The 18,251-nt window shown below is 40.6% G+C and overlaps 1 protein-coding gene across 1 annotated transcript in view; it reads left to right on the top strand.

Moving 5' to 3' along the window:
- The window catches only part of gpr158a (G protein-coupled receptor 158a), a 74,476-nt gene that overhangs the window by 49,528 nt on the left and 6,697 nt on the right, over positions 1-18,251 (top strand). The window contains exons 6-9 of the mRNA XM_078280894.1: positions 7,166-7,275; positions 9,099-9,337; positions 14,401-14,539; positions 16,552-16,657. Of these exons, the coding sequence (XP_078137020.1) occupies positions 7,166-7,275; positions 9,099-9,337; positions 14,401-14,539; positions 16,552-16,657 (594 nt within the window). The remainder of the gene's footprint in view (positions 1-7,165; positions 7,276-9,098; positions 9,338-14,400; positions 14,540-16,551; positions 16,658-18,251) is intronic.

The raw sequence follows: 18,251 nt of genomic DNA, 5'->3' as shown, positions 1-18,251 counted from the left end.
TGAATCAGGTTCCTCTCAGTTCGAGAACAGCTAACATCCGAGGGAAAAAAAAGGGACAGGAGCATACTGATTGACTTGCGGCTTTTAATTGTGTAAACAGTATTTCAAATGTATTGGATAATAGATCCACGGATGGGAGTTGCCTTAGCCCAGTCTCTTGTAGGTGTTTTGCTTTCTTCAAAAAGGTTGTTGCTTTTTCTTTAGTGTTACACTGCCCGACACGAAACATCATTCTCTGCAAAAATGTTTTAAATTATAGGCCACTTAGCTACGTTGTAGCATAAGAAGTAATGGTGCAACAGAAAAAAGGTTTACTAGTATGAAACTAACTATAGTTACATCATAGCAGTTTACGTCATACTTAATATTCCGATCAATCTTCTGGTGCAACAGGCGGCTGCCCTCCTTAATGTCTCCTTAATGTTTATACACTATAAAAAGTAACAATAAGGTGCAGAGACTGTCTCCACTCTTTTCAAAATGGACAGAACAAACGGATAACTCAAAACAAAAGTATAAGATCATCATCAACGACTACGACAAGAGAGTTGAACATAGAGGTAGCCAACATCACAACTGCTCCCTGGAAAGCTGCTGCTCGCACCACAGCTGGCTGGCTTGCGTCACCGTCGTATCAACAGGGACACTCTCTATTGGGTAACCAACCCACTGAATATGTGTGTGCGTGCGTGCGTGCGTGCGTGCGTGCGTGCGTGCGTGCGTGCGTGCAGCGTGCATGCATGCGTGTGTGTACTTGCCAGCTGGTGGGTGCTGAAATGAGAGATGATTAGGAATGAAAGATAACTGCAAATTAAGTGACTGAGTGTTGATTGAATGAGTAAGTTGGTTAGTGTGTGAATCTTACTCTTGGTATGTTTGTCTGTTCTTTAGAGTCCCATCACTCCAAATTCAACCAGTGATCATTGTTAAATATCCTAGATAAATGGAACAATAATAGATGGATCATGCATTTAACAATGTAAATCTACTGGAATTGGGAATCTGCTGGGATGTCGGTATGCTATATATGGTATGTGTCTTTGTTTTAGTTTTTTTTTGTTTAGTTTTTTCAAGACAGTCTTGATTTGTCTTAACGTGCTCATATTATGCTCATTTTCAGGTTCATAATTGTATTAAGAGGTTGTTCCAGAATAGGTTTACATGGTTCAATTTTTAATAAACACCATATTTTTGTTGTACTGCACATTGCTGCAGCTCCTCTTTTCACCCTGTGTGTTGAGCTCTCTGTTTTAGCTACAGAGTGAGGCATCTCGCTTCTGTTCCATCTTTGTTGGGAGTCACAGTGTTTTCTGTGGGAGATGGTAAGTCCCTTTGGGGTGGACTTTGGGCTTTTTCACTTTGTAAACTTATAACATGCACAAAAAGATATATAACACTATAAAGGAAAGGGAAAAAGCCCAAAAGCCTAATATGAGCACTTTAAATATTTGAGCAAAGAAACAACATCTCAGTGAAAAATGTAGTTCATTGCAGGGATCGTCTCTCTGTCGTGCGCTCAATATGTTTGATTGGTGGCACGTTGATGTGGTGGTTAGAGAGGCTGCCCTTTATCCACATCATCACAGGTTCAAACCCCCAACAACACTTGATGTTCCCATCAACAGCCATCATGTCATCGTCCAAAAACAAAACACTGATGACCCACCTGCTTAGTCACTGTCTTACAAGCCATCTTTGATAAGAGCATTAGCAACATCTGCTGTCAGGTCAATATCTCATTCACAACGGGTCATCACACACACAGCATCCTCAATAAACGACAACATCAACTAATGCATTACGTAATGCCAGTTTAGAGAACTTCCAATTGGATGGAGAGAACTTTCATAGTTGTTGATTCAGCTGTATGGGCATTTTTGAGGATGTAGAGGTGATGCTGTTGAGTTGTATAGCATTATACTGACAGGTGTCAACCCCATTTATATCAATAAAGGTAGGCTTAATAACAGAAACACCTCTCTGTATAATGCAATACAACTAAACAGCACCACAAACTAGTTTAAGCTAGGTGTACTTTATTTCTTGGCCAGTAACTTCCTGGCACAGTGTTGGGGAGTAACGGAATACATGTATCGGCGTTACGTATTCAGAATACAAATTATGAGTAACTGTATTCCGTTACAGTTACAATTTAAATAGTTGGTATTTAGAATACAGTTACATTGTTGGAATCAATAGATTACATGATGATACTTCTCTGTTTCACGGGTTTATTCACTCTCTGAATAAATTAAGGCAACTCCATGCATTTCCCACAAGCCCCAATATGAAAACGAAAAAATGAGCTATTTGAGTGATCACTGATAGAGGCAGAGATGGAGCAGGAACCGGCACAAAAGAGCCAGGGCAGGAATGCATTTCTATCTTGGAAATTCAAACAGCATTACGAAATAACGAAATATAACTGTGCAGTGCAGCTTCTGCTTGCCAGCAACCAACCTCCTTTCAGCGTCCAAATTCCTCCACCTCCAACCTGAAGAAGCATCTTAAAGTAAGTTTTTTTTTAATTAGCCAAGTGTAGTCGTCTGCTGTAGTTTTACTGGTCACCTTGCTATTTTATAGTTGACGTGCGACTTAACGTTCTCCTACATGCTGATTTACTAGCCCCAGAGCTGTTGAAAGACTGACTAGCCCCGTTTGACATGCTAGCTAACGTTAGCTAAAATTAGCTCGTGGTAGCTTAGACTGCGGTTAGATTTTTGTAGTATGCAGGTCGGGACTACAAATACCAAACTCTATCTGCTTGTTTAGGTACACATTCAGCCAGTTGGAACAGAATAACACACCAGAACAGGCCTGTTTAGAAAGCTGTATGTGATGGCCGCATTCCTACACTTATAAAATGCAATTCAATGTAGAAGTAATCCAAGTATTCAGAATACGTTACTCAGATTGAGTAACGTAACGGAATACATTACAAATTACAATTTTGGGCATGTATTCTGTACTCTGTAACGGAATACGTTTTGAAAGTATCCTTCCCAACACTGCTTCCTGGCATCTCTTCTGGGCCAAGAAATTGTCCAGCACATAATCTCATAATGAAAATGAAAAAATTAAAAGTGGTTTCAATCTAAGCACATTCACAAAAAGTCTAACTATTCATTCTAAGGTTTGGAGGTATTCACTAATTAAACACCTGTTCTAAACCCTAACACTAACCCTCCCCTTAGTGAAAATGCGTCCTGTCAAAAGGTTGGTCATGAATGATTTCACTGAAATCCTGGAAAGAAACATAAGCAATGGAGGAGTGCTTCCCTCAGCCAGTTAGCAAACATGCTCTCCTCTAAATGTGCCATTGTGCACTTCCACAGTTTAAAAAAGTTCCATCTGCCTATGGAAGCTAAATGTGACTCTTTTCAGGTGAGCAGCTGTAGAACACACTGTTCTGTTTTGTAGTTTCCAAATGGCAAAGCTTTGTTTTGGAGGGCAGATGCATAACCAGGTTGTGTTAAGCCAGGTGTCTGGGGAGTCTGGAGTCCAGGCAAGCAGAGGAACATGGTCATGGCAGACATCCAGCTGCGATGTGTTCACCTGCCTAGAAAACCCTACTGAAGATATTTCCTAAAAATGTTCTCAGTACTAGGGCTGGGCGATATCGTGATATGAGACTAGATATCGTAATATGACATAAGTGTTGTCTTTTATTGGTTTTAAAGGCTGCATTACAGTAAAGTGATGTACTTTTCTGAACTTACCAGACTGTTCTAGCTGTTCTATTATTTGCCTTTTCCCCACTTAGACATTATGTCCACATTACTGATGATTATTCATCTAAAATCTAAGTGTGAAGATATTTTGTTAAAGCACCATGTGTCAACCATAGAATATCGCCATAATATCGATATCGAGGTATTTGGTCAAGAATATCATGATATCTGATTTTCTCCATATCGCCCAGCCCTACTCAGTACCACTTATGATATCTGTGCCATTTAAGCAAAGGGAAACTTTAAGGAACGTCATTGAAATGATATTGTGTTGCATTTTAAAAAACATAAACATCTGTAACATCTGATGTGATATTGTTGAATCAGATTTTAAATTTAAAATGTTGGCTGCTAAGAGGGCTGCTAGTTGTTGGCAACACTCCCTCAGCATTTCCAGAAGCCTTTACTCATGCTGAAACTGAGACAAGACAAAAAGGGGGAGGCAGGCTGAAGAGTAGTAAGTGTGTTGATAATTGTCTCCTCGATATTGATGTCCATTAGATAGGTATACAGCACCCTGACCCTCTCACTCCCCCCATGTGTATGCTTGCTTGCATGCACACACACACACACACACACACACACACACACACACACACACACTCACATACATAACACCCAATCCATCTCTTTTCCCACAGCACTGAATCTACATTAAGATTGCAAGCACTTATCATTGATTATTAATGGAAGTTTTGAAAGGAAAAGGGGGGCAGAAACTGATCTTGCTTTTTATGCACCCTGACGGGGGTTCACAGCCAGTCTTCTTCCCGTAAACCCTACTGATGGAAAGTGTGTAATGCTTGTGTAAGGAATTTCTGCTCAGCGTTGTGCAGCCTGAGGGTCATGGCAATGTTTGAGTGAATATCCTCCTCATGAACACAATTCATAGCACATCAGAAACTGCATGGAAACAAGCATATTTGGCATTTTGTCACCTGTCCCAAAAGGTTAACACTCCAGAGACTGGGAGGTGGCAGGTGGCACCATTTGTCCTCAAAATCCATCCAATATTTGTCAAAATATTTCAGTCGGGAACAAAGTGGTGGACAGACCAACAAACGAGTGACATTGCCATCCCCAGAGCTCCGGTGCTGGTGCTCGGTCAATCAGTATTGAGATCTCCCATGACCCAATCTGCTTTTCAAGTGACCACATGTGGACTTCCATAGCTTGACAAAATTATTATTAGAAAGTAAGGTAGAATTTCTGCTCACAGTAAATAGGGCCAAGGAGCACATCCCACGCATGTTCAAAAGACTTGTAAGGAAAAGTGACTTCAAGAGACAGAAGCGACGCTGCGTCAACATGTTGCGTGTGCATGATTACTTACAAAACTGTGTAATAATAACCAACTTCACTGGCACAGTCTGGCATATTGTTGCCAAATGTAAAACCTTAAACAATAAAATCTAAAACTATTCCTTTGTGATTTTGACCAGTAAAAACAAACAGCAGGTGAGATCGCACCATTAAAAGAGAAGCTAAACTTTTCATGACGACTCAGTCAGATTGTTTGGAGTCGTCCCTCAAGGAAACAGTGCTGCAGATAACACGTCCCTGTCTACATCTCATCACAAACAACACCAGCCTTAAACTGGCACGTGATAGAGATCCAGATGAAATTTTGTAGTTTATCTAAAAGGAGTCATGAGCTCTGTTTTCCCTCGGTGCCATTTTACTCATCCTTCTGTGCTCTCTTCTGTCTCTGTGGACCAAAACGTGCGTCAGCAAGTTGCTCAGCGCCGGCCCTGCCTGCTATCTTTTTTTAAATATATTTATTACGTTTTCAAACAGATACACATATAAAGTTATACACGTACAAAACAAATCATAAACAGACAAAATACAAGCAAATAAGAATAAAGAAATGAAAAACTAAGTAATTTAATTTTAGTTAGTAATTTTAATAAGTAATTTGACCTGGATTTCATATGGATGTTATGTTTTTATTAAGCAAACACCTTGCATGGTGACTCTCAAGTAATCTTATAAATCCCATATTTTGAAGAACTTCTTTATTTTCCCCTTGGTGGCATACATCAGTTTTTCCATGGCTAAACAGTAGGAGAGGCTTTTAAACCAGTGACTAACTGTTGGAGTCTCAGTGTTTTTCCATGTAGCTGCGATACAGTGTTTAGCCTTTGTTTATACTTGACAGACTCAAATCAGGTGGAAGTAGTCCAAGGATTAACATTCGCGGGCAGACAGCTCTATCTCTTTTATGAAAAAAGAAAGAATGCACTGAGGAGCAGTCACGCATTGTTATTTAGATATTTTCTTTAACCTTGGGAAGTTTTGGTGTCCATGGATAGTCTAAAATGTAGCTTCAGAGGCTTTTCCATCCTGCCTAGAGTAGAATTCAACACCCTGTATGCATTTAAGATTAACAACTGAGCACTCATCTCTGTATTATTTGCTCTGTGACACATTCCCTTTGCAAAGCTGAGTCAACTGGAGCAAGCATTGTTAGGAGTTGCATTGTTAGGAGTTTCTGTGTTCGGTCAGCCAGCGTTTGGGAGCATATGAGGACGTGGGCCACCCTTTCTCCGTGGGGTCCTCCGTGTCCCTTGACTGACTCAAACCTAGTGAGCAAAAATATCCACATGCCTGCATCTTCTCCGCAGCCTGAGGGAATGTAATAATGCTTTGGCTAATCCGATTAACATTAACAATCCCACAGGGGAAATCGCTGCACATCTGCAGCAGACAGATAATTATGTTGCCTCAGATGTTTGTTTCTTTTTGTTTGTTTTGCCGCTTTTTATGTCTTTGGAAGACTATCAGTGTTTTGTTTTTCGTGAGCTTGGATGGGCATCATTTCAGTGTGTTTCTAGGTCTTTTAGCAAACATGGGTGGATGCTCTCCTTCTTGTCTCAAGGGCAAGCTCTGTATGATGTTAGAAGGCTCAAATGGATTTGTTGTTTTGAGTAATGCCAAGGATGGTTATGAAATGCAATTGCACTTCACTGTTCTATCTTGTTGTTTTATCTATTGTGGCCAAAGAAATTCATGAATTTTCTCTTTGATGTATCAGGTGTAAATTGCTTGAAATGGCTCTACAAATAGGGTTTTACCACTATTTATATAAGTAATAGTTCCAGTAATAGCAGGGCCAATAGTAGTATTAGTTATACTACTCATAGTAATTACATTACATGTTGTAAAAGTAGAAGCAGTGTGAGTAACATTCATGCTACTGTTGAAATATCCTTTATTTTTGGAAATCTGTCTGAATGTGAGGGGGGGCCCAGACGTATCTGACAGAGCAAATGAAACATGAGCTTGAGGATTCGTCTGGTTTTCCCGGCGGCTAGAGCCCCATTATCACCTAGCTAGAAACCACTCACAGTTATATGGCTCCCTTACTTATTTTTGTACTTACTTTGTTTACACAACCTCTGATCTTTTAGGCTTCTTCTGTCCTCTTGCAGGTTGGGATTCTCTATTTCCAGCCGAGTGTTTTCCGCTGCATCCTGCTGCGATGGGTTCGGCTGCTGGGTTTCGCTACCGTCTATGGGACTCTGACTCTTAAGTTGTACAGGTAACACATACACAAAACCCTTTGTCCAACATTGTTATCCATCCCAGGAAATTGGATTACTTTGACCTCTTTAAGTGCAATTACACTGTGTCTCACATCTTAAGTCCAAGTGTCAAGGCAGCATGTTCCCCAGCTAATTCATCACGAGGCTACACTGCTGCACATGTGTAGGGGTGGATTCACTGCCTCATTAAGTGGAAGAGGAAAATGCCAAGTAAATGTAATTAAGAAAACACAGGGTGCTTTGGACACAAATGACCTGGTACATAAAGTAGTATTGAATGATGGTGGGCAAGAGACAAACGGAGAAACAAATGTGAGTGAGGGATAGCTGGGGGATAAAGTAAGGGAGAGATGGGGGGAGGTGGGGGGGTTATCTAGCACTGAATAGCTAACAATGAGGCAGGGGGTCTTCTGTATTTAGAGCAATGCACTTGAAATTGTTTATCTGAGGGGCTTTTTGGCAGGTTAATATCTGTCAAAAAGGCCTAATGAAGATGCTGATTAAGAGGATGTGGCTTATGCAAGCGGGAGCCAAGTAAACCCGTAGAGGTGCAAGTTAACATATTGGACAGATCAATTTTTGATGGGTGGCTCATTAGTGGGGAGCGCAGTGGACACTTCATCAATGTGCGTGAAGGGCAAAGCCTAAGAATAGCGATGGCTGGTCATGTGTTTGAGCACATTTAAATTCCTGTTACACAGTCTTTGTGTTTGACTGTGAAACACACCGTCATGTAAAAATGCACAGAATAACTGCTCTGAATAATGATGAATTTCAGAGCTGGACATTTCTGTTGCATTATATTAAAACTGAAGTTTAAATAATACATTCTTAGATACTTCAGCTTTTTGCTGTAGAACAATTATTGTGTACTCCTGGGCTTACTTCTCCGTTGTAATCACTGGTTAAAAGTAATCTCACATCACATGCATTTTAAGCGTTTTAAAATGTTATACAAATTAAATTTTCTTTCAAACTAAAAATCAATGTGACAAGATCACCCATATTAGCTTTGCCTTATCAAGGCAGCCCTCTTGGCCCAGCATTTGTCATCATTCATGTGACCATTCAGATGTTTTTTTTAGGGCAAAGCCTCGTATAACCTTATAGAAATGATTCCAATTAGCTTCACACGTTTACAGATTTCAAATTTAGAAAAAAAGCACCAGTATGGGATTGATACGCAGATACGCTGAGTTGAGGTACTGGAATTATTATTAGGAAAGAAAAAGTTGAATCGGTGCATCTCTAGTTAGAGACAGATTGTGGCCGTGGTTAAAAGAAACCGACGTAGACTGTTGGTGCGGGATGCAGTAGTTTCAACAGAAGTTTCTGTAGCACAAGACACAAGTCATAATTTGCAAAGCCTCAAGAGGTCCTTGGTCATTTTAAGGGTTTGGACAAACAGAAAAATAACTGGCAATTAAAGAACAAGGTTAACTATTATATGTTTAACAACTATATGGTGAAAAATGTATCATAATCAATGCCATAGGTACAGTAATTTAAGAATGCATTGCAAACACCAAGAAAAAAACATTCCCTTTGCTTCTAGCTCTTGTTTTTTGTTGTCATCTTGTAAGCCTACACATAGTGACCGCAGCAGGTTAAGGTACAGGCTATACGAGTTGCTGAAAGAAATGTAGGAACTCCCTTAGACAAGTAGACCTCAGGCAGGTTTGGGGAAGAGGGTAGTAAGAGTGAGAGAGAAAGTTTCCCCTGATTAGATGCTGTCTGTTCGAAATTATTGTGCTATAATCTACCATGATTTTTTTTTTTTTAATGTTCTTAAAGTGAGCTTCTCATCTCCTCCCCACAGGGTGCTGAAGGTGTTCCTCTCCCGTACAGCCCAGAGGATCCCCTATATGACCAGCTGGCGAGTGTTGCGTCTGCTGGGCATCATCCTGCTTATCGTCTGCTGGTTTCTGGTGGCTTGGACATCTGCCGTCTGTCAGAACCCGGACAGGAAGTTGGCTCTCATCGACGTGGGATACACGCCCAACGGGCTGCAGTTCAGCATGTGCCTGCTGGATCGCTGGGACTACATGATGGCTGTCGGTAAGCCCTGCTACTGCCCTCTGCCTCCATAGGGTGTTGAGGATTGATTTATGAACTGAACTCTGTGTGTGTGTGTGTGTGTGTGTGTGTGTGTGTGTGTGTGTGTGTGTGTGTGTGTGTGTGTGTGTGTGTGTGTGTGTGTGTGCGTGCGTGCATGCAGTGAGTAGGTTATTTGAGGTATTGCATAAAATCAAGAAGTAATTTGTTTGGCGTGATAGAAGAAAATAGGAGTTGGATGAGTGAAACAGTTTGCCTCCATCTGCATTTGGCAATGCTCTTACATTTCCCAAAAGTAGACATTAATCCTCTCCACCAGGTGCTACACTTTTGGATATTTTCCTGTGTTGTGCATGGAGGAGAGGGCAACCAACAGCAGATAAAGGCAGATGAGAAATCAAAGATGGTCGGAAGGGAGCAGCCCCTTAGGCTTGAAAAAATCTGCATGCTGTTTTACGTCTGCTGACTCAGGCTGAAATGAAAGAGAAGCGTGGTCCTTTTTGACTTCTGGGAAAACAGATGGACCCCCAGCGGAGCCAACGTGCTGTGATACTGTATACTGAAGGCACATTCTCATCCGTTTATTAGGAGGTAAAAATAGGTTGGTAATAGGGAAGTGCAAGTCAGCCGACACACACAGCTCATGAATTACACACACACACCCAGATGCAATGAATCTTTCTGATTTTGAAATCTGCACCTGCAAACACTTGCAGTCAAGGGTATAATTGTAATACATTTTAAAAAAAAATTGCTCTACAAAACATGCAAAAAGCTAGTTTCAAACCAGCAAGGATTTATTTAGTATGCACAACAAAACTGCAGCTTCAGCGTTGCAATGGAGTGTTCATTTAATCTCAAACATTATATTCCATTTAATTACATTTCTCTCATATTCCTGCAGACCCACCAGCATTTGTATGGTTTATGCTCTGTAAAAACAGCCTTTTGGTCAACTTTTTAATAAGGCACTATTTATAAAGGGTTCATGAAGGGGTCATCCTCCTCAAGTGTCTTACATTCTAATTAATAAAGTTCCAAAGGTGTCACACTTTCTAATAAGCAATAATAATTGTTAATATGCTGTCAGTAAAATGTCCAGATGCTCTGAACTAGCTAAAAAAAAAATCTAAGCAAGTGTCTGCTGGAGCAGGATATACAATACTCCAGCCAGAGAGGTGTTTTACAAACTGGCAAACCAAAAGTTGTTCATATTTATGGTGTAAAACTGATATATTAAGGTGTAGTTAATGACTAATGAGCTATTAATGAGGCCATTAGTTACAATTAATAAACCCTTTATAAAGGCTGTCTTATTAGAAAGTATTACCAAATATCTTTCCAATAAAAAAACAGCTTTTCTTATTTTATTTTTGTGCGTTTTCCTTTTATTGGAAAGCTGATAATGAGGGGAGAGAGAGAGGAGTATGACTAGGGCTGGGCACCGAACGTCGATACTTTTATGGCACCGAAAGAAATACTCTGATCCTATGAGTATCGAAAAATTATTTATCTTTCGGTGCCAAATTTTGGTTCCAAAAGCAGCTGAGCGCATATGCGCAAGCTTATCTGTCCTCTCTGCATATTGGCAAAGAGCGGAGCTCCGACACACACACACACACACACACACACACACACACACACACACACACACGACCCGAGACGGACGGGACCAGACGGTACCCGGCGGGCCGGGCCGGGTTCGGACAGATATTTAGAAATGATGTTCGGGTTCGGGTCGGGCTCGGTCACATCAGCGCGATAAGGCATTTGTTGTAAAATGGTGCTGCGGCTCTTTTGAGAGAGCTCAGTGTGTGTGTGCGTGTGTGTGTGTGTGTGTGTGTGTGTGTGTGTGTGTGTGTGAAAGTGTGCAGAAGAGAGATAGAGAAAGAGGACGCAGTCGTGTAGCTGCGACCGGAGCAGAGTTGGTGGAATAAGTTTAAGTTTTGTACACAGTGTATGCGGCGTCCGAGATAAACCCCAGACTGAAAGCCAAGTTCATTCACTTGCTCACCAGAAACGGGATTTTAACCCCGACGTTATTGATTTTATAACGTCGGCCCTGGAAGTAACGAGTCTCCCCTGGTTTTCTGACCACGCTCGGAAACGAAGCAATCAGGAAAGGTTAACATTGAACATTTTAAATTAAACAGCTTATTAACGTGCGCTGATGCGCTCATCTGTTGACATTTCCGAATGCCTTCCTACAGTTGCTTAATAAAAGCGGTCTTTCCACACAAACAAACGTACATGTGTCATTAGTATGAGAAAAAAATGAGACTGTCGGGCTCAGGTCGGGCTCGGAAATAAATATCTTAAGGGACTGTTGGTTATTTATTTCAGGGGCCACCAGAGGAATTTTGGGACCTTCAGGCTGAAAAGACTTGACCCTCCCCTTATGTGCTAGTTTGCACTTAGCAAAGATGTCCAGATGCCATTTGATTTTTTTACAGCCATGACAGACATGGCTAAACCTCTGCGTTCTCATCTTACACATCCCACTCCTCTGTTATGGTGTGGTGGCCATTTCAGTAGATTTACTCACTAACATTGTTGTGGAAACACAATAAGCATAGAAACTAAATGCACACTTCCTGCATTACTGCATTACTTCAAATACTAAGTTACTCCTCTAGTAAACTAGTATTCACATGAAATAAAACAATAAAACATCGAGACCATTCAGCAAAGGACACTGGGAAATAATAAATTCAACACTGGTTGCTATGGACTCGTCACTAGGCTTCCTCAGTCATTGTATATTTTAGCACATAGGTAAAGCTGCCAAAGCTGAACTTTATATTCCAAAACATATATGTTTATTTTTAAATCAGACTTTAAATTACATTGTAACAATTTAACAATTTGCCCTTATGAAATCCAATCGCAGCACGGCTGTCTTGGAACGCAATATACAGACGGTGGCGGAATGCCCCGACACTTACATTCAACTAAAATGTAACAGTGAACAATCAGTGTTGGACCTCCAGTCTGTTGAGATGCCTCTCCAAACGCAGAAACGAAAAGCAGTCACACCATAAAACGTTAAGAGACGTTGAGAAAAAAGATCCGTATTTTGCCGTAATCCAATGACGGGGAAAAAGATAATCCACAGAGATCAGTAGATCCACAAACAGAGTCACGGTGTATCTATCAAGGCCGATATGAGCGTCACATTCACCAGCCAGCTCCAAACAGGTGAACGAGGCCACTCCACACAAAACCCGCAATCAATTAGTAAGCTGACATCACATTTATATACATGGCATTTAGGAAACCTTTATTGCAAGGTTGGCACGGCAAGATGTGCAGACTAGTGCAACAGTAAGTTTCATTTTTTTCGTCCTGCTGCTCCCATCGTCAGCCAGGTAATATTTTTTTTACTAAAGCAGTATATGAAATCTGATGTATTACCTATCACCATTTAGTTGTTTTGTGTTATTTAAGATATTTATAAAATATCTGGTCATGCCAGATGTAATTATTCCACTCATTTTTAAATAATGCAATTACCCATTTCAGCCACTAGGGGGTAGTGCTCCCACTGCCCCCCAGCAAACTCATGGGTCAGACCCATCTGGTAGCGAAGGAGGGCCGCGACTAAGAGCTACATGGAAAAATATGCACCAAACAAGCCACTTTGAAATTTTCCTGTTTTTATGAATACAAAAGTTGGGTGTTACACTTCCTCTGAGACAAGCAGTGGTTTCTGTGCCCTGGTGACTGACTGACAGGCTGAGGTTGTACAGCAAGGCAACTTTATTTCTATAGCACTTTTCAGCAACAAGGCTATTCAATTACATTTCTATGCACTTAAGTTAGTTCTCCATTAGTTCAATTAGTTCAACAGGGCAGTTACCAAGTTTATTGTTAAAGGTTTGTGTCATTATGCAGTTTGCACTAAAATGTCTTTGTTGTTTACATTCCTTTGCATTTAGGTAGTTCAATATTAGCCTGTACACTATGCCGTTTGCTTATTTATTTATTAATTATAATATGTTCATGTTGTGGCAAAAAGGTTTCTCTTTTTTTGTCTATTTTGGCCAAGTTCGGATTGATACCAATCCTAAGTATCTGACTGGCGCACCCCTATCCAAAAGCACAACGAGTTTTATTAATGTTACTCTGAGTGTTACCAGAATTTTGGTAATAGAACTGTTTTGATTCACAATTAAGGTGGAAAATAAAAGTTTTGTGTTTAATGTATTTTTGTTGATGTTGAATTGAAAATTGAATTTTAAAACATATGGTATCGTTAAGGAACTGGCATCGAAACTGAGGTATCGAAATTGGCACCGGATCGAAAGATTTTGAACGATGCCCAGCTCAAAGTATGACACAACAAAAGTCCACCTATTTCTTTTTCCTCTAGAAAATGCTAGTTTTAGTTGAAAACTGGTTAAAATATTCTTACTACAGTGTCAGAATTATTTTTCTTTTTTAAGAATGTAAGGTTTTAGGGCTCAATATAACCAGAAATAGCTTGACGAGATGCATTTGCAGTGTTCTAGCTGGTTGGTGGACTGGTGTGTTAACTGGGGATATCCTTTGATGCATTTAGGTGAAATCAGTCTAAAAATTCTGAATCTATAACCTCATTTTGATTCATTTAAGATATTTTAACTTCACATGCCCGCACACAACCTTCACAAATAACACTTCTGTGAGTGGCCAATTACATCTAATGCTTACGATTGTTCCTGTTGTGAGAAATACATGTGATTTACTCCCTACAGTTCAAGCAGACGACACTTATTGGTGTGGAGTTGGCTACCTTGGAGCCATTACATGGGGTTGCCATGGAGGTGCACAGGGATTCATATATTGTCCAAAGAGAATACAACCACAGCTGTTACAAATGAGTTTGATTGTGTGTGTTAAACAGAGCATATTCCTGTATACCTGTGTTTGCACCGGCTCCATGAGAGCACTGAACTGTGACGTGGCTGGTTGGTGCGTGCATGTCCCCTTTTTTTTGGCCTGAAAGCCTGTGCACTACATATAAATTATTTCTTGGTCCGTATGTTCATTGTGTTCACCGCCTCTTTTTCAACCTCACTTCACAGCTGAGTTCCTCTTTCTGCTGTGGGCAGTGTACCTTTGTTATGCTGTAAGGACGGTGCCGTCGGCATTCCATGAGCCTCGCTACATGGCCATCGCTGTTCACAACGAACTAGTTCTGACGGCGATATTCTACATCATCAGGTGAGAACTCCTCTTCCCAGTCATCCGGATTCCTTAGTGGGTATATGTGAATGAATATCAGAGATATATATCTCAAAATCTTAACAACAAAATTGTCTGCATACCCAGATACCCCTAGGATATCACAACATGTTCCACATTTACTAGTAATATCATAGTCTTTGATTGCCCTCCGCTGTTGTCATTTTGACGTTTATGTCCTCCAGTAGATTGTCTCATTTCGATCACAAATAGGCTGCCGCACGAGTTTCAAACCCTCTGTTCACCAGGGAGTTATTTTTTTATTGTAGTGAAATCAGCCCTCTACCTCCAGTGTACATGTCAAATAGCTGCACCGTGCAGTTTATAAATGAGGCGTTTCAGCTGACATCGCCACAGCCATTCCTAACTGGAGTCCCCTCTAATTGAGAGCTCTGCTCCATCACATTATTTACTAATGAACCATGACAGAATGATTTATGTTTTTTTCAAGATGGCAAAAATAGCTTGAATTATTGGCAGCCATATATTTCAGTTATAAATTAACATCCATTACCAAAACAAGTGTGCATTATCGATGTATAACTTGATAGTTGATGAGTTTTTAATCATTTTGATTGTATTTGAACATCTGGCTTTTTGAGATTACTTTGCCAACCCTTTTAAACTGCCTCCTCAGCCTTGTTATGAGGCTTTTCTCTCCAGAAAATAGCCAAATGAGACCCTTAATAAATTGGAAAGTTGCCTGGTGTGGCTAGTTACTCTGACTGGCTGCCACCAGAGACCACAGTGTACACTGGGGCTTGTTAGAGGCATCCAGCATCCATTTATGTTACTCACAAAACCTGCTATTTGATCCCACAGTGACCAGGTAAAGCTCTGGCTTCCTTGTTTGCTGTGATAGTCATCAGGTTTTAGCCAGGTCCAGGTGTGAGTGGGATGCTGAGAGAAGATGAAGGGAACGTTGATGTGGTGCGATGTGTTTTCAGTGAGACGCTGCAGGCTGAGAGGCGACAGCATGCCAAGGTTATTAAATCCTCATCTGCACAGAAACTCCTCACAAAACATAAATGAGGGAAGACTTCAAAGCTTTGGGACATTTCATGTGCTGGACCTTTGCCTTCATACATGCCTCTAAGCTGTTACCACATAACTGTTCGTTAATTAGCCATTTGCCAACTTCGACAACGTAATGAGCCTGCTAGATGACATTTGTTTGGATAGAGGCTCTCTGGTGGTTGAATTAGCATCTGACAGGACATACCTTCATATCTTTACTGCGCATGAGGTCTTACTGTGCTGAAAGCCTGTTCATTTTAAATAAAAGCCTGGAGCTTTTCCTTGCACTATCGTTGTTTCTGTCAGTAATAGTCATAGCCACCAACTGCTGCACCACAGTCAACCCAGTGTATTATTGTCTGATGTATAAATAGCCAAATCTTGTGACCAGATCAAGGTCACTCTCTTTTACTGTGAATCCAATTGAAAGAATGAGGAAAATATTGTGTCCTTGCCGGCGAAAGGATCACCCAAGTGGAAAATTATATGAGGCAGTGGAATTGATGGCTAGACAGACAGTGTTTAAATCTACTTCGGCTGAAAACACAGTAAGTCTGCTGGTCTCTGTCTCTCCTGGCTCCACCTGTATCTAAAAGGTTTACAGAACAACCTGTATAAATATCATAGCATATTTAAGTCATACTTCACTGTATTTTCTGGATGACAATCCGCTATCATAAAGATGTTTAGAATGTGTTTATTAACAAAACTGTTGTAGTGGAAAGAAATGTGAGCATAGATACTAAACTGTTAATGAACACAGTGAGGTTGAGCAGTTTGATTAATGACTCTGCATTATTATTATGCATACTGTACTATAACTTATAGTAATGCTAGTAAAATGTTTGATTAAACATTAGGTAAACATCTGGATATCCCTGCTCCTGTACTCCTACTAGATTCAGTTCCTCTCTCTTTCCTGTTTCTTACGTCTTGTATATCTTTCCTCTTTGCTCCTCTTTACGTCCTGACAGGTTCACTCTTGCTCCAGAGCTCCATCCAGACTGGATGCTGCTGCTGTTCTTCACCCACACCCACTTAACTGTAACCGTAACACTGGGTCTACTCCTCATCCCTAAGGTAAACATCAACAACAAATGCTACATTTAAGTGTTGGATTCTTACTTAGTTAATATTTCATTTTGTTTTATTTTAAGGAAAAAACTGTCAGTATTATATATTTTGCTTATTGTCAACTAGGGGTGGAACGGTACATGTATTCGTATACACGGTATAAAAATAAATAAAACTTGCATGCAAATTAATTAATGTAATGCGGAACTACTGTTAGACACGCGGTTCTTTAGGGACACCTAATCTGTAGCCCTGCCCTTAGCTCTGAAGCTCCCGAGCTCCGCCTACATGTTGATCAGTCAGTCCAGTGAGTCCACACAAAGCAAACTAGTCCCTTCCATATACAACAAACACGGACGTAGCTTAGGGTGACCAGACGTCCCCGGTTTCCGGGGACAGTCCCCGGTTTCGGTGTCCTGTCCCCAGCTGGAGCTGTCCCCGGAAATGTGCCCGGTTTTCACTGTGACTGACAGAGCCGAAATTGGAATAAAAGAAAGATAATATTGACCAAACGCGCACCGTAAACGTGCAGGTGCCCATATTTTACAATGCTAAAATTACTGTTTATTTACATGGAGTCTGGTGGGTTTAGCGAACGCAATTTCGCGAACTTTTTATGTTTAAAAAAAGGATCTTACTCTTTAACAGAAAGGTCGACCTCCTTAGAAATCCTTTCCATAATGTTGTCGGACACTTAAAATATTAATCTGAGCCTGTCAGTGCCAAAACGAGCACTTTTATGAACGTAAATACAAGCTGGACAATTGTCCTATTAACGTCAATGTAGCTTGTTTCGCTGTTTCCGACTGCAGCAATCTCGTTTAATATTGGACCAATGTCAAAGGAAAATCTTTCCTCAATAATTTTATCCGATACTCAATGAGCTGTTGCAGAAACAAGCCCAGCGTGAAGCAATGAAGCAAAAGCTGTCAGATAAATGTAGTGCAGTAAACATTACAATATTTCCCTCTGAGGTGTATAGGGGGGTGCAAGTATGAAGTAGCAGCAGGGGCGATTCTAGGATCAGACCTTTAGGGGGGCTCAGCCCCTAATGAGAATGTGACACGGATACAGTGCATGCAAAAGTGTTAATCTGCGCCATGAAATTACCAACTTCTTCACAACCGCACACCTGCTCTCCCTCTGACTCAGCCAAAGGCGTGAGAATGGCACAACCACCTCAACCAGAATCTAAGCTTTCCAATGATATTAGCGCCAGTTGCTGTGACAAATAGTTTGCGAGAAAATTAACATTGAACTTACATGAAATTGTATCATATTTGCATTCTGCATACATCTCTGCACACCCATTACTCTCTGTGAAATATCTCACAAACTCTTCACTCAACACATGCATCGCTACAACAAGCGGTTCCCGGGTAATCAGGTTTTGAAATTGCAACAAAATTTCTACATGGTCTCCAACTTTGAGCTAAAATTATAATGTATTCTCATGTTAACTATTTATGTCAGCACAGACATTTTTTGTAAATTGCTTAGCCAGTGTATCCCACCATAATGGTTATTATATTCCCAGATTCCAGACAGTCCCACTTACTTATATATATCCCACTTACAAATATGAATATATATTTCTACT

This window comes from Sander vitreus, chromosome 22 (assembly GCF_031162955.1).
Source record: "Sander vitreus isolate 19-12246 chromosome 22, sanVit1, whole genome shotgun sequence".
Lineage (NCBI taxonomy): Eukaryota > Metazoa > Chordata > Actinopteri > Perciformes > Percidae > Sander > Sander vitreus.
This window is presented reverse-complemented; position numbering and strand designations above follow the sequence as displayed.